Source organism: Artibeus jamaicensis, unplaced genomic scaffold (assembly GCF_021234435.1).
Source record: "Artibeus jamaicensis isolate MK-2021 breed Jamaican fruit bat unplaced genomic scaffold, CSHL_Jam_final contig_391, whole genome shotgun sequence".
NCBI lineage: Eukaryota > Metazoa > Chordata > Mammalia > Chiroptera > Phyllostomidae > Artibeus > Artibeus jamaicensis.
This window is the reverse complement of record NW_026521814.1, coordinates 31254378-31270424: the sequence shown is the minus strand read 5'-3', so window position 1 is coordinate 31270424 and position 16047 is coordinate 31254378. Positions and strand designations below refer to the sequence as shown.

The 16047-nt window shown below is 45.0% G+C and overlaps 1 protein-coding gene across 1 annotated transcript in view; it reads left to right on the top strand.

The window, feature by feature from the left end:
- Nucleotides 1-4592: 4592 nt before the first annotated feature.
- The window catches only part of SATB2 (SATB homeobox 2), a 175445-nt gene continuing 163990 nt past the window's right edge, over nucleotides 4593-16047 (top strand). The window contains exons 1-2 of the mRNA XM_037167591.2: nucleotides 4593-5005; nucleotides 6227-6454. Of these exons, the coding sequence (XP_037023486.1) occupies nucleotides 6286-6454 (169 nt within the window). The 5' untranslated portion in view covers nucleotides 4593-5005; nucleotides 6227-6285. The remainder of the gene's footprint in view (nucleotides 5006-6226; nucleotides 6455-16047) is intronic.

Below are 16047 nucleotides of genomic sequence, written 5' to 3'. Positions count from 1 at the left end.
GCCCTCCTCTTGCCCCCAGCAGAGCGAGCCCAGAGCGGGGTGGTGGGGGGGCCGAGGGGGAGAGTGTGGCAGAGGCAGGCTGGGCACGTTAAGAACCGTCGAGGTGTTTCGATGCTGGTGGTACCCCCAGTTTCCTCGCTGCCTGCGTGCGGGAGTGGAAGGGAAACGCGGCACAACTTCCCACTGTTCTCTAGAGGCTGCATATGGCCAGGAGGGACTCCTTCCCCGCTGACCAGACTGGAAATCTGCGTAGCCTCCAGAGGCCCACGCCGCCCGGCCGGGAGCAGGAGTTCTAGGCTTGGCCCCGGCACCCCGTGCCTGCGCGGCTGGGCCTAGGCCACCCCACAGGCCTTGGGGGAAGCAGGCTGGCCCGAGTCGTGGGCTAGCCCTGCAAAAACCTCGCCGTCCGGAGCCAGAATACGAGAAATGTTGTCATTAAAAGTGCAGACCGTAGAAGAAAGGAGAAGGCCTGAAAAGAGCAGGAGAGAAAGGGGGAGAACATGGAAATAAGAAACACCATGCACATAAACCCAGCGTATAAAGATCCGTTGATTTTTAAAATAACAAATCTCAGTGCGATTATGAAAGACTGGCGACCTTTGACTAAAATACATATGAAAAAATTTGGGGATGGGGGAAGGGGGACAAGTTTGAGTAGATTCCCGACCAAAGCGTCAGTGAGAAGCCCGCTGAGAGAGAAAAGTGTCCCCCAGGGTGACGCTGCCGCTTGCAGCGCTGCAGCAAACTACCAGCGAAAGCACGAAAATGCGTTCTGGGTCAGACGATTTCTTAAAAAGGAGCTAACACCAGTTCTTTTCTTGAGTATGATTCTGTTTTTAAAATGTTTGAAAATAAACTACTTGAGGAATACGAAACGAAACCAAACAAAACTTTTGAATCATCATATTTATTTACTTTTAAAAAGTAGAAAATCCTAGCGAAAGGTAAAAATTTTCTTATTGTCAAAATTAAACATGCTGGAAGTAATTATTTACTTCGGCTGGAAATAAGGTCAATACAAAAATTGTGCAGTAAAAAGCTTATGGAATTTGAAACATAAAAGCCTTTATTATGGACAAAACAAAGGGGAAAAAACCCCACATCGGGCAAATATCACAAAACTTAGGATTCTCCTTTTTAAAATCGAAAGAAATTTGTAAAATGTGTTACTAAATATAAATCTACATTCAAAACACATTTCTGGTAATAATTCATAAAACTCAAAATTTCCCTCTGTTAAATGTAATTTTAAATACTTTGAGCTCGTTTGCCCAAAACGATAGGTTTGTTTAGCATCAGAAACGGACAAAAGGAAATTCCAATAAAGAGAAAATCAATGACTTTAAAAGGCTGCGGAATCTGAAAACAAACTAGCCTCAACGTACATTTAATTGTGCTTAATTGTACACTTTATTTAAATCGCCCTTCTTAGGAGTTTAATAATTTAGAATCAATAGTTCCTTTCAAAACATGCTAAAATATTTACACTTTATAAAATATTAACCGATTCACAGCAGGGCCGTGTTGGCGACGAGCGTGTAGCCGAAGTCCTGCGATCGTGCTGCAGACACGCGCCCACGAGGCGGGCGACGCCGCAATCCTTCGCCAATATGAACGGTCTTCGAACCGGGGTGTTTATAAAATAGCTCATTAACGACTTAAGATTGAAGCGCTCCAACCATTCCTATCGTCAGATATAATAATAGTGACGAATCAGACATGCAAGATACTGGCTAAACCATTTGCATATTTTTTTCCCCAGAAGTACTGAAGACCCAATATCACCAATTCTTCTAAGATCCTGGGCTTTGATCCGGAGGGAGGCGGCTTCTACAGTTCAATAGCAAGGTAAGGAAATAAGCAGCGTTATTATCGTTGTCGAGCCATTGCTAGGAAAGGCGCCTCTCACCGTTCCGAAAACGGGCCCCAACGCTGGCAGTGGCGGGTGGTTTCTGCAACACCCCCTTCCCATTGCGACGGGATAGTGCATATAAAGAAAGTTTGTCGATCAAACTTACAGTTTGTTTCTTTGCAGCCAAAACAAACAAACAAACAAACAACAACAAAAAAAACCCTTTCAGCTACCACCACAAGTTGATTACTTGAACCACCTTTTTCCTTAGACTTGAACTGTGCACTTTCTCTGAGCGGTTCGTTTGGGGAGGTGGTGGGTGCGGTGGAATGGGGTTGAGGAATAAAAATTCGGGAAAAAGAAACGCTGCCTGAAACTCCCGGGCGCCCCGAAGAAGGTTTACTGTCCCGCTGTCTTCCTTTCCCGGCTGGGCTCTGATCGCCTCCGGACCATCCTCGGGCTCCGTCGGAACTCGGTGGGCGGTGTCTGGGTGTAGGGCTCTCCGGGTTCTGCGCGTGCAGACTCAGGACCCGGGCAGATTTCGCTTCCAGAACCCATTCTGCTCCAGAGGCACCCCCCCGCCCGGCCTCCCAGGTTCCTATATTTTAGGTGATGGCCGCGCGCACGCCGCCCACCAGGTGGGTGCGGCGAGTGGACCTCGGCCTGGCCCGGGGCACTCGCTGGGCGGACGCGACTTCCCGCGGAGGGTGTACCCGCTCGGAATTTCCAGAGTTGCTTCCCGAGAAGAGCGTTTCCCCTAACCGAATTTAGTTTGGCCCTCTGGAGCCGCCGTACAGTCTGTGCTTCTTAAGGGGGACCGGCGGCTCTGGCAGCGAGGTAGTGGGGTGTCTTTGGGGTCTTGGGGGTAAGGAAGGCGAGCCAAGGTGAGCGGGAGGGACAGGAGATGCGGCCAGCTGAGGGGGTCATCACCGTCCTCTCAGGGCAAGCGGGGACGCGTCTACATTTTCCTGCCTCAGATAGGGACCTGGAGTGTCTGCGGGCGCACCAGGCGTCTGCTGGAGCCGCGGCTCTAGTCCACGTGCTTTTCTTTAAGGAGGTCGTGCGCCCATGCGAGACTTAAGGGACAAAAGCGCGGCCGGAGCCTGGCCTGCCTGGTTAATGCCCATGCCACCTTAAATGAGCACCGCGGCCGGAGTCGGGCTGCGTGCGACCGCTGCCGCGGGAGTCGGCAAAAGTTTGTAGCTCTGTTACGCCTTCGCGGGACTTGCCGGAGACGCCCCGCGCGGCCTCCCCAGGGACGGAGAGGCTGGGTCCTCGCCGCACAGCTCTGCTCGCTCTCGAAGCCCAGGGCTCGAGTCGCTTGGGCTCCCAAGAGTCCCAGCCCCGCTGGCGGAGGACAGGCAGTCTCACCGCCCTCGCCGCCACCTCGGCTCGGCCTCCGGGCGGCTCGGGCTGCCAGGCTCGAAATGTCGCCGGCGCTGCGAGCGCTCCGGGGACTTCATCCAGGGATGCTCACTGCCTCGCGCCCCCCACAAAGCTCGCTCTCCTGCGCTACCCACAGCCCGGCAGGCAGTGCCGGGGCTCCTGCTGTGTGGGGCGTTCGGGCTATTGTTCTGGACCCGCGACCGTGCCGGCTCTGAAGGAGAAGCGGCCTTCCCCGCGCGAGCGGCGGTGCGGCGGGCCCGGACGGGCGGCTCCGCGCGGAGGGGGAGCTCGCAGGCACCGGGAAAAGTTGCTCGGAGGGGCGGAGGCGGGGGTGGTGGGCGGAGGCGGGGGGTGGGGGCGGCGGTAGCCCTCCTATCTCCAGAGTCGAAAGTGCTCGGCGCAGTTAGCAGAACCCGGAGCCCAGGCGGTCGAGGCCGCCCCCTGCTCCAGGGGTCTGAGCCTCCTGGGGGAGACGAGGCCAGCAGCACCCGTCTCGCCGCCGCCGCCTCCGCGCCGGGACCAGCGCGCCTAGGGGCCGAGCTAGGCGGCCGCACCCTGGACCCTCCGCGGCGGGGAGGAGGAGCAGACCCCGGGCCCCGGCGCGCCCTCACACCCGGGAGCACCCACCGCTCGCCAGGCACTCGGCGCTCTGTCATCGGTCCTCCACAGCCCCGCGCGCGCGGTCCTCGCCACACCGCTTTCCCATCGCCGACTCTGCTCTTCCTCCGCCTCCTCCCTCTTTCCTGCCTCCCACTCGCCTCTCGCCTGTCCCTCTGCTTCCTCCGCAGCCCCGCTGCTGTTGGGTCGCCGGGCTCACAGGGATTGATTGATTGATGTTTAATTTCCTGCCAGGCGGGGCCCCCCTTCCCCGGCAACCTCCCCAGCCCTCCTCCCCGCCCCCCGCGCTCCTCCACTGCGGTGGACCAGTCTGGCTTGGGTTTAGATCTTTCCCCCCCAACCGCCATCCCGAAATAATCCAGAGACTTCCCCTGCCCCCACCCCAAATTATTATTTTGAAGGCGCTAGATCTGGGGACGGAAAGGGGGAGGGGGAGAAATCGGAAACCGAGGACAACCCAAAAGGACTCACTTTGCCTGATGACTCAACGCAACTAATAATCATCTCCCTCTCAGTGTGTCTCTCTCTGCGGCTTGTCAGTGAGTCTGGCTCCTGCTGCTGGCGGCGGCGGCCTAGAGGGGAGAGGCTGGAGGTGACAGCTTGGGCGGCCGCCGCGTTTTCTCCCGCGTGCGGTCCCGGGTCCCTGCGCCTTCTCGGCTGTCGGTGGCACCGGCCCCGCGGCTCCGGCCGCGCCTCCTGGCGAGGTGGCCGCCTAGCGAAGCGGCGGCCCCGGCCCGCCTCCGCTGCCTCCCAGTCCTCAGCCTTTTCTCTCCAGAACGGGTCTCCTTCCCGAAGGTGTGAAGGGCTTTTTCTGCCTCCTCTCTTCTCTCCTCCTCCGCCGTCCCCTCCCCCGCTCGCTCGGGTGCCCCTTTGGAGGAGCCCTCCTTTCCCTCTCTCCCTCCTCCCCCTCCTCCCACCCCCACCCCCCCAGTCATCATCATCATAACAACCATCTCCGCACTAGAAGACACCCTGACCCAGGACCGAAAACGTTAGGACCTGGGGAAGAGGAAAGGGAAAGGAGTAAAGAGAAAGGACGACTAGGAGAGCACTGCAAGGCGAAGCACCAGAAACTTTCCACCCTGGATTCGCTACTTTTGCTCCATGGACAGAGCCCCAGCCAGCCAAGTTACAGACAGACTGTGAGCAGTAAGTACGCGCGCGGGGCCAGGGCTCCCGCGCTGCGCCTGGGAGTCCGGGGAAGCCCCAGTCCGGCCGGTTCCCTCCCTGCGGCTCTCGCCGGCGGAGACGGCGCAGCCCCGGCGGTGCCGGCGGAATCTCTGCCCGCAGCCCCCGGGCCGCGCCTCCGCGCCGCCCGCATCTCTCCTCTCACCTCCCCTCTGCCGCCCCCACCCTGCCCTCCCGAGCCGTGGCGCGGCGGCTTCTCCCCTCGGAGGGGGTCCCCAGTGCACTGGGTCGCGCCGGGCTCCCGCTTCCCCGGGTGTCGGCGGCGGTGCGGACGCCGTTCCATCAGGTGTCTGTCCCTCCGCCGCCGCCCCCGGAAATCCAGGGGTGCGGGCGTCTGCGGGCTCCAAGAGGAGAGCGCTGCCAGCCAGGCAACCCGGAGGAAAACTTTTTGGAGAGATTTTAAAAATTGGGATTGATGAAAGCTACTTTGCAAATAATAATTTAAATGCTTTAAAGAACTTTATGTTTTATACTGAAGAGCTTTAAAAAAATAACTTAGCATCGAATGAAGATAAAGTTCCAAAAATTGTAACGGCTGTAGTCCCCGCCCTTGGGATGAAGGTTATTCTAGAGGTTATTCTGATGAATACCTCCAAATGTTTGTGGATGCTTATTACTGTGGAATTAGGGTCGATTTTATGCAAAGGATGTTTGTGTCCCAAGACGGGCTCGGTAAAGGTAAAACGCGGGGATAGTAGGGGTCCTTCTGCCAGGCCTTTGGTTCGTGCCCGGCCGCGAACTGCGCATTCATCATGTGGCTTATCTGGTTTCACCCGGACTCCCTCCTTGAGTCGATGAGATGTCTTTTTATGAAGTTCACTCCTTCCACCACCCCGGTCCCCAGGTGGTGAAGCTGTCGCACCCGGGAACGGTCCATGCCAGCCCTGTTTCAATGGACCGGCCTCTGCTGGGCGCGCGCGGACCCCGACGTTGTCACGAGGGCCAATGCCCGGGGAACAGCCCCTGGGTCCTGTCCCAGCTCTCCGGGCCCCGGGCGTCCTGAGGGCTGCCCGGTGCAGGGCTGGGACCCGCCGCCGGGCCCGGGCCCTCTGGCAGCGTGGGAGGAAGTTCGTGTGGCTGTGGGGCGTCGCTCTGCCACTGGCCTGAAGGTCTATCACGTGTGTGAGCGGTTTTCCCTCTTTTTTCTTCCCTCCCCTTTCCCTCCCCCCGCCCCCTCCCTAGGTCCCTGCGCGTTTTATTGCGACCTGCCGGTGGGAACTTTGTCTCCGAGTCGGAGCAGCATGGAGCGGCGGAGCGAGAGCCCGTGTCTGCGGGACAGCCCCGACCGGCGCAGCGGCAGCCCCGACGTCAAGGGGCCTCCCCCGGTGAAGGTGGCCCGGCTGGAGCAGAACGGCAGCCCCATGGGAGCCCGCGGGAGGCCCAACGGCGCCGTGGCCAAGGCCGTGGGAGGTAACAGCCCCGAGCGCGGAGGCGCGCGCAGCCCGCGGCCCGGTGATAATGGCCTGGGTGTCAGGGTTCAGGTTGATTAGGCTCAGTCGCGGTGTAGGATTACAGGAAGTGAGTTCCGGGTTGCCAAATAATGCCCCCGTCGCCTCTCTTCTGCAACTGGTAGCTTCATCTCAAGTTAAAACAAGAAAGTGGTTTACCCAGAGGGTGGCATTTTTTGGGCACTTTGCCACTGTGTGCTGAGGTGTTGGCAGGTTTATGTCACAGCCAGCTAACTGTTTCTAGATTTTCCTAGAGAGCTTTTTACTGATTTAACTCTTTTGCCTTGCCTCAGAGTATCTGTTGTAGGGATGTAGTTCAGGTGCATTCGCTTTTGTGGACTAGTCTTCAATGCTCCCTCTAGTACAGGAGTAAGAGGGGTGTTACCTCGTAGGTAGGTTAGTGCTTTGAGACAAACGTGTAACAACTGGGAATGTTTCCTGCCACATTTCAAGTGTATCATGAATGTATCAGGCCCTCAGACGCTTTAATGCTACTGTTTCCTATAAAATTTAAGGTTATATGCGTTTGTAACTTTGTTAGGAATTATGGCACAACAGGTAAAAATAGCATAGTAACCTTATTGGCTACATGCTGTTTTCCTTTCCAAGAATTCAATATTGTTCAAAGATAATGTTTTGTAGTTTTTACTACTTAAACAACTACTTTTAAAACGTGGTTAGGAAAAGTAATTTTTGTAAAAATGAAGATATGCAAGAAATGTAAATATTTTTCAATCATTTTGAGGTTTATATGCCATTTGCTGGTTGTCATTTTTAAAGAAATAAAATGCATAATGGTACACAGTATGTAGTTTTATTGTTTGGGATAAATCACTAGTTTAACTTTTTTCCTTCTTAGAGTTTTGTTTTTGTCCTGAATATTTCACCAGTAGCCTATTTAATGTAATTCTTTACATTAACCTGCCTGTAATGATACAAAACCCTGGCAAAATTTAATTGATAAGCTCCTATCCGCGTGTTCTAAATTGCCATAGTATATATTTTGAAGTAAATACTTAGCATGTTTGTTCACTCCCTTTTAAAGAGTTAAATACAGTCATTTTATAAGTAACACATTTTTATTTTTGCTTATTTTGCTATTACTGTCTTCATGGTAGAAATTCAGGATGATTTGCTTTAGTTCATTATAGTAATCATCTCCCTTGAGAAGCACTAGCTGTCACAATTTTTAAAGCTTTAGAAAATTATTTGGCTATAGATTATGAAAATCTTCTATATTAGGGGATTGAAGACATACTTTAATGAAGCAAAAGAAAACTTGATAGTTCAGTGACCCACTTTTTAAAAGCAGTATTTGTTAAGGTGCTGTTTTGAGACTGCAGCGATAACTTTAGACTTTTTGTACCCTCTTCTAATACATGCATGTAAGATAAAAGAATATACAGTGAATGCGGTGGAACTAAACGTGAGATGATGTGTGTGATAATGTTTGATTAAAAAACTTTTAGAAATCTTTGGAGAGGTATGTTCTCAGTGTGGCCTTAAAGCATAAAGAAAAAACTTAGACTTGAAATTTTGATTCCTTTTTTAAGACCTAATAAAATTCACTAAATTGAAAGAAGTTTTTAAATGTTTTAGAATATAATTAAAAATTGTGCTTCCCAAAACAAGTTTTATTTATTTATATTATATGGAACTCTGGGAAAAAAACTACCTGGTTTTGTGCACCAGGGCTACCTGTAGTATAAGAGTAGCTGCTTTTCATATTTTCTAAGACCATAATTCACATTTGGCCACTTATTTTAAATTTGATAGAAACTAAAATTATTAAGTCTTTGTGATGAATAATAGATTTGTTTCAAAAAACCACTTTTGTCACTTTCTGAGGTTTAACTTCATTTATTAATAGCAAAGTTCTTACTCGCTGCTTCCCAAACTGGAAATACAGATGACATATTTTGTCTTGACAATTACCATTCATAATACTTAATAGTAAAGTGGTTAAAATAGTTTACATGTAGTGGATTTTTAAAGATTTTTCAAAATAAATATTCTATATAGCATAATAGGTTGGAAGTATTATAACTTGGAAAACTTTAAAATGTAATGTGAAATTTAGAACATAAAATTTTGATAATACAAAGTTTTCTTGTTGAATGTTAATGATTACATTGGGGACTTAAGTTTACATACAATAGTTTCTGAATGTACATTGAAAAGTTAATAAGTTCATTTTCTTACAACTTTTAATCACACAATTTCGAGAAAAGCAAATCTTTTAAAAATGCACATTCTAAATTTAAATTTGTTTAAAATATATTTCTAGTTAGCAGTTCCTCATACTTGAAAAACTTTTTGGGGGGGAATAAATAGATTATATTTCTATCACACTACTTTCTTTTGTTTAAAGTTTATTTATGAAGAATTTAATAAGCATAGATAACTATAAAATTTTGTAGTGCTGCATCTTCTACCATTTTCAGATATACTGCAGTCTTGTCTGTTGAAAAGGTTACTATAATAATGACTATAATAATATGTTTTAAAAACTAGAGCTAAAAACTTGGGAGGATGTATTTGTTAATCTTTAGTGATTTCTAGGGGAAGCTCTCCTAAAAATAGCAGAAATCATTAAGTTAATTGGTTGCTAAATGGCAATTTATCTTACTGCTTTTGGTGAACAGTGAGTGGAATAAATGTTCCTGAATACATTGGTTGCAATAGTAATTTTTTTTTCTGTTATTCCACTTTTTTAGGGAGAGAGAGTTTGCGTTACTGCAAACTCTGGATTTAGCTAGTTGAGGCAGTAGATACACTATCACAGTCTTCAGGGCTCTGTTTTAATAGGGGACTTAAAAGTTAGTGCATTGTTTACAATGTGGTTAGCTTTAGAAGACTGGAAGGAAGAGGTCACCTTTGCTTTGTCTTTCCAACACTTTTTAGGGTGTTTTTGCTCTTATCTAAGCAGTGTTTTAAAGAATGTATGTAATAAAATATAAGTGCTCAGATGTGTGTGATAGTGAGCTTTTATAGAAGGTCCTCAGTCAAAAAAAAAATGGCTAATATCTCTTTAAAAAACATATGAAGGCTGGGAGAGAGTTTGGAGCAAGCAAGAGCACCGTGGTGTTGACAGCTTTATATCCCTGCTGGGTAACATTCACTTACTAGAATTGGCGTCCCCTGTCAGCTAGTAATTCACTCCATAAGGATTTTGAAAAAGGATGATTAATGGTGGGGAAATTTATATTTGTGAAATTGGTGATTAAAACTTACAGATCTATTTGAAGATTTGGAAAAAGAAAAGATTATTAAGGATGACGAAAATAAGAATCAGATGATCCTTTTTACCACCATTAGTATGAGTGCCTGAAATGTTCTGCTGTATGTAATGCTTCAGCCACACAACCTGCAGCATAAAATCAAAGAGATGCCAATCAAGTTTCCAGAGGAAGCGAGGCGTTCTGCTTCCCTCCTGGCCTGCGGAAAGTCAGTGGCCAGTTGTGCTTTAACAGCAGTGAATTATTGTGCTCCATTCATTGTTAACAGAAGCAGTTTCATTTTTTAATGTTTGCTTTAACGAAGAACTTTCAGACAGCTTTATTTAAACTGAATGATCAGTGCTTGAGTCTCCCAGATGGCATATTTGCTGATAGGAGGCATTACACATCAGAAATCTTTGGGATATTTTTCATTTTCTTGTGAATTCTGATGATTTTATTGGTGGTAAGTGCTCTAGAGTTTAGGGGGAAATGTTTAAATGCTTATAGATATTTGTTTTATGGGGGGGAAGGACTTAGAATTAGTTGTAAGAATTAGTTTTTCAAATAATACATTTTGTGACAGGCTCATCTATCCATTGAGGTCATCTTATGACCAGTTGACTGGAAGTGGACCCATTCTTGTTGCTCTCAGGCAGCCCTTCCAAGGATGTAACTGGCTTGATGCAAGGGGGCAAATTTATTATTCAACACACACTGATGCATTCACACTGGAAGACAAATGTGTCGGTGGTTGTCGGACGGGGCTTCATGTAGAGCTGAGCGTCGTCTGCGGCAGCCGTGAGTCTCACTGTGTGCATGTGGGGCACTTCCTTTTCTGTTAGGGGTGAAAGACGCGCAGCTCAGGTTGGGTGTGAAGTCAGCATGTTAGCAGCTGTACAGAGACATTTTCCTTTCTGAAAGGAGTGCAGCTCCATACGAGTATAGATATGGACGTGTTGAAATGTATTAATAAATACTCAGAAATTTAGAAACATGTCGTCAACGTGGGAAAAATGGAGAAAACATTAAAGTCATTTTATCCAAGGATAAACATCATTATGCTCGTAGGGAAGACTCATATAATTACCCCAAAAGAGAAAAGATTGTATTTCCCTCTTCCACTCCACTTTTTTTTTTTTTTAAAAAGGGTTTAAGATCTTTTAAATAGAATGAACTTAGGCTTTGGGGTCGTCCAACAATCTAGCATGTCCTCTGTAGTTTTGCTGAGGTAGAAAAATATCCCTTCTCTAAAGTGTTTTTAGTCCTTGGCCTGTTATTAAAATAAAGATACACTTGGTCAAAAAATATATGCAATGCAACATACACATTAAACAGAACATAGGGTATCCACCCCTCAAAGTCCTGAGCATAATTTGATGTTTCAAGTAATTTTGGAAGCCTTATGTTCCATCAGCAGAAACCCACTGACCATTATATGTTCAAGATCATCTGCAGAGAAATGTGTGTATGTGTGTGCGTGTGGGAACTACACAGATGTCCCTTAAGGCGTTCTGTTTCTTAACCCCTGTAGAGAACAAGCCAGATCTTCCTTTCCGGGGGACTGTGACTAGCAGAATCCTTCTCTGTGTCTTAGGTATCCTGTGTTAAGTCTTCTTTCCTTTTTTGAATGTATCTGTAAGGAGAGAAACAGACTTACCATTATTTATTAGATAACTAAGAATATGAACGAGTTATTTTGGGAATGTAGAAATCAATTTTGTTCCAGGGAAGACACAGTAATTATGTGGTATAACTGGCAAGGTATATTTGATAAACAGATCATTTAAAACTTTCTTTTTTTGTAAAGAATTTAGTGTAGAAAGAGTTTATATACATATATCAAAAAATAACCATTAAGTTAATAGGGCTAGATGAATCCCAAATTGTGTTATTTTCTTTGGTCTTTTTAGATATTTTAGGTTTCTGTTGAGATGATAATGACCCATTACCTCACCATTAAATAAGTTTCTTATAACTAATAACCTCATATTCAGTGCATAAAATATGTGCATAGTTTGTTATATTTCAGGAAGCCAAACTTTATTCTATACAGCATGTAAATAACTAGAAAGTCATTTATGTTCTTTTATCTAATAAGTTGTCTGTTTTTAACCTGTGTAACTAATGTGTGGCAACATAGTAGTTTTTACTATCTCCCTTACATGAAGGCTGAGATACAATGGCATTTTTGGAACATATTTAAAGATGAAGCATTTGACAAAAGTTGTATGTGTAACAGTTTGTCAGTGAAAAGTGACAAGTGGGAAATGACAAATGAAATGTTGGCATCATCACTCTTTATTTTGATAAAAATGTCTCAATTTGCAGTGATATAATACTGTTTCATATTATTTCATGAGTTGTGCGAGATGCATAAGGGAAATTTAGATTTTTGTGAACGGAAAATTAGCAGCCCAAACTCTCTTTTCAGAAGCTTTGGCAGCAAGTTCCTTCTCCCCCAACTCCCAAGAATAAGAACAGCAGTGAAATGCTGGATCCAACCCATACATTTTAACTCATTATTTTTGAGGAAAGAAGGAAGGAGGGAAAGAAGGGAGGGAGGAAGAAAGCAAGGAAGGAAAGAAAGGGGAGGGGAGGAGCAGGGAAGGGTAAGGAGAGAAAGAAAGAAAACAGAACTTGGTTTCAAGTAGGAGATCTTTACGCTTAGCTGGAGAAATAGAAAGTTTGTCTTTTAGTTTTCACTCCTTTATAGGAATTGTAAAGTGAGTGGTGTCCCTCTGCTGACTTGGGCTATATGGAGCCTTTCTCCCTTCCAGTCACCACTGCTCTTCGGCATTAATTTAGGGGCCAGTGAGGAGAGCCGTGTGTTCCTTTCACATTAAAGTGCAACAGAGATTTGAAAATGTCTGTGTTAAAAATGGGTTTTTACATGCAAAGGATTCATCTTCCTGCTACTTAGGGTAATACGATAGATATTCCAAAGTCCAAGTAGACGGACCTGAGTAGACCTGAGGTATAAGTTAAAACAAAAGCCAGTTGAGGACTTACAGATTTCCAAAAAAAGGGGCACATATGTAGCCTGTGTAGTGTGTTATTTTCCATTTCTAAAGTTAAGCTGCTTCCCTTATTGTCAGTGACCAACCAAACATTTATTTTCTTCTTTCACATGAAACAACCCCCGCAGGATGTTCATGCTGTACAGCACTTATGTGGAAGCTGTTCCACGGGGGAGTTTCAGAATCAGGAACCCTATATAATTTCTTTTTGTTTTCAATCAACAGAGTTGTTTTGCCTCTTAGTAGCGAGGGACTTAAAATTTGTGATAAAATCAGTATAATTAAGTGGCAGTGAAAGGCTGCATCAGAAATTATCTTTTACAACTTTTGTCTTTTGCTTCTCATTTGTAAAGTTTTACTTATTCCAGAGTTTTAAAAATCTAGGGACAAATGACTTTAAATGGAGTAAATGTGCCTTAGATATATTATTATGGCAATTGGGTTTATGGTATGTATATTTTTTCCATTTTAAGTGATACGGAGAACATAATACTTACTAGCTTGACAAATGCTTAAAATGAAGACAAAAGCATTCATGGAAATTTCAAGAATTTGAACCTTGAAATAAAGTTATCTACAAATTATGCCAGTCTTATATAGTGGTAAGAATAATCTTTATTTGTGGTTATGACACCTTAGGAGAATGAGACTCTGGGGGAAGTACTATATTTCAATTAGAGTTGCTACCGGTATTATTACTATTTGCTCATGTGTAAGGCACATTTGGTTCTGCTCTTAGCTTGTGGCATTGCCATTGGAATGGAGCTCTGGCTTACCATGGTGGGTTATTAAGCTGCGGCATAATGTAACGACAAAAATCAAACAGTTAAGGGGCACACTGCCAGCTACCATGTATGAAAAGGGATGCATTTCACACCTGACTGTTTGGTGTCCACTGTGTCTGCTCACTGATGGCTACACAGTTACTGAAATGTGCACAGCAACTTAGTGACGTTCTTTGTTTTGTTGAAGATTTGAAAAAAATTTTCACAGATGTGAAAAAAAATTAATAGAGACTCTAGTCAGAGCAAATGTTTCCCAAAGCACTAAGGTCTGACAGAGGTGATTTATATTTTTTATAGAAACAATTTGAATTTCATCACATTAAACACAGATACCTTTTTCTTTCTTTTTAAAAATATCTTTGACTTGTTTTATATTTGGCTGGAAGATAAGTGTATCAGTTTTTTTAATAACTGAATAAGATTGGTTTTCAAATTTTGTTATTATTCCCTATATTAAAATTGTATATGCTTATTGCATTGATGTTCCAATTATTCATGTAAGGAAAGGCAAAAATTGATAGCTTAATAGGAAAATGCATTCATATCAAAACTCTTCAAACAGCAGTGTTTTTAAAACATTTTTTTTGTTGGTTAACAGAACAAGAACTTTTCTTTGTCATAATCCAAAGATGCTAAGAGAGCAGCATGATAAATGTCTCTCTAAGTGTCGTTGTAAAAGAAAATGACTTGCCTTCTGAGGCAGTGGAGAGTTTATGTTGTTTTGGACCCACTTCCCAAGCAGTGATCGAAAACAGATTACAATAACAATTATCTAGTCAGAAGATGCAATATCCATTTCTGTTTTAATTGAGTGAAAGAATAATAAAAACATCATTAAGAAAAATGAGGTGGGCCTGTCACACAATGTAAAATTTTTAGTCTTGAAGAAGATGCAGAAAAGCTAAAGTGCTTTTCACTTACTTTGTTTTGTTTATTAGCTAAAGTCTGTTTTGGGGAAGGACCGTTTGGTTCTTGCTCCTCCCTGGGAAATTGGAGAGGAGCCCTTGGGAGGTAGTTACTTGGGAGACATTAAAAATACTCACTGATTTTGTCTTCATATACAGTTTAAAAAGGGGCGTTACATTTTCTTGCATTCTACCTGAGGTGTAACTACCTTCTCTTGTTTAAAAACAAACAAACAAACCCTGTGTAAATGGAACTTAGAAGTAGTGAATATTCCTCTTGTTGTAGAGCCCTGCCCAGTCAAGGGTTAGGTGTGGTCTTGCTGTTCTTCCTTCTCTGGACGTCCTAACCAGGCTAGGGGAGGGAGAGAGGTGAAGGTGAATAATGAGCACCCTTATTTCTTCTCGGCACACACAGGCTTGTGGGGGACCCCTCATTTTTATGTGCATGTATCACCTGACAGTCACTCAGGTGATGAAGACTGTCTCCTGAGATGCGTAGGCGCTAGCCTCCATCTGCGATCACTGGAACCATTAAATCCATAATCCTTCACATTGCCGAGGCTCCAGCCCCCATTCCCCAGAGTGGTGCTTTCAGCAACTTGGAGGCAGCCGGCGGCAGCAGCCCACATCAGTGGCTAGTGTTCTTTCACTCGAGGCTATATTTCTTACTCTATTCGCGGAAGCTGTGAGCTCCTGGAAGCTTGGGTGATGACAGTGGAGGTAGGCCAGATAGTGGAGTTAACCTCTGCTCGTCGTGGGGTTACTAAAACCGCAGATAATGCTGGCTGTCAGAGCAGCAGGAATCCAAGGTTTGAGTCTGTTGACACAGTTGCTGGAGAATATTTCTATCATCTGTAGCTAAGAGTTGTCTTGGGGTCAATATTCAGAACCCTTTCTGAGGGTGGCAGAAGGAAAGGAATGAGAGAGGCAGCAAACCCTTCACGGTGGAGGCCTCATAATCCCAAACCGTCCCGAGCGTAATCTGTTTCAGGGTGGAATTTTTATCAAACAGCTCAAAAAACTTAAAAAACATTAGTTTGGAGAGTCCAGTTAATAGTGCTTTCATTAAAATACTTTTGTTAGCAAAGGGTTTTCAGTTTTAACATTTATATAACCTAACAGTGTTGACGAATGCCACGAGCTTTAAGGGTCTTTTAGTGGTTCTGTTTTCTCTGGACTTTATAATTTAAACCTAAACATTAATTCTGGGTGGAACTTGGCATAATGTCTTCTTGCCTCGGAGGAAATTTTTGTTGTACAATAAAAAAGTATTTTTTTTCATACAGTCACCTTCTTCATGTCTCCCCTCCTCCAAGTAAATAGCAGTTAAATAGTCAAGGTTTTAAAAGGGCTTATTTAATTTTAAAAAAAGGAGTGACTATTTCAGCTGAAATTAACAATTTTCCATTAGTTCACATTGCAACCTAGTGCTTTTGATATTAACAGGAATGATCTGTGAGGCTGATAATGCAATGAAATTATTTTTCTTCTCTCTCTGACTTTGTCATATACTAAAGTCATGTGGTAAATTTTTAATAAAATTATATTTGATGACTCTTGAAACTTATAAATCAGTTACTTGTCTTATATATTAGAAGCTGAGAAACATAAAAAATTTTTTTACATC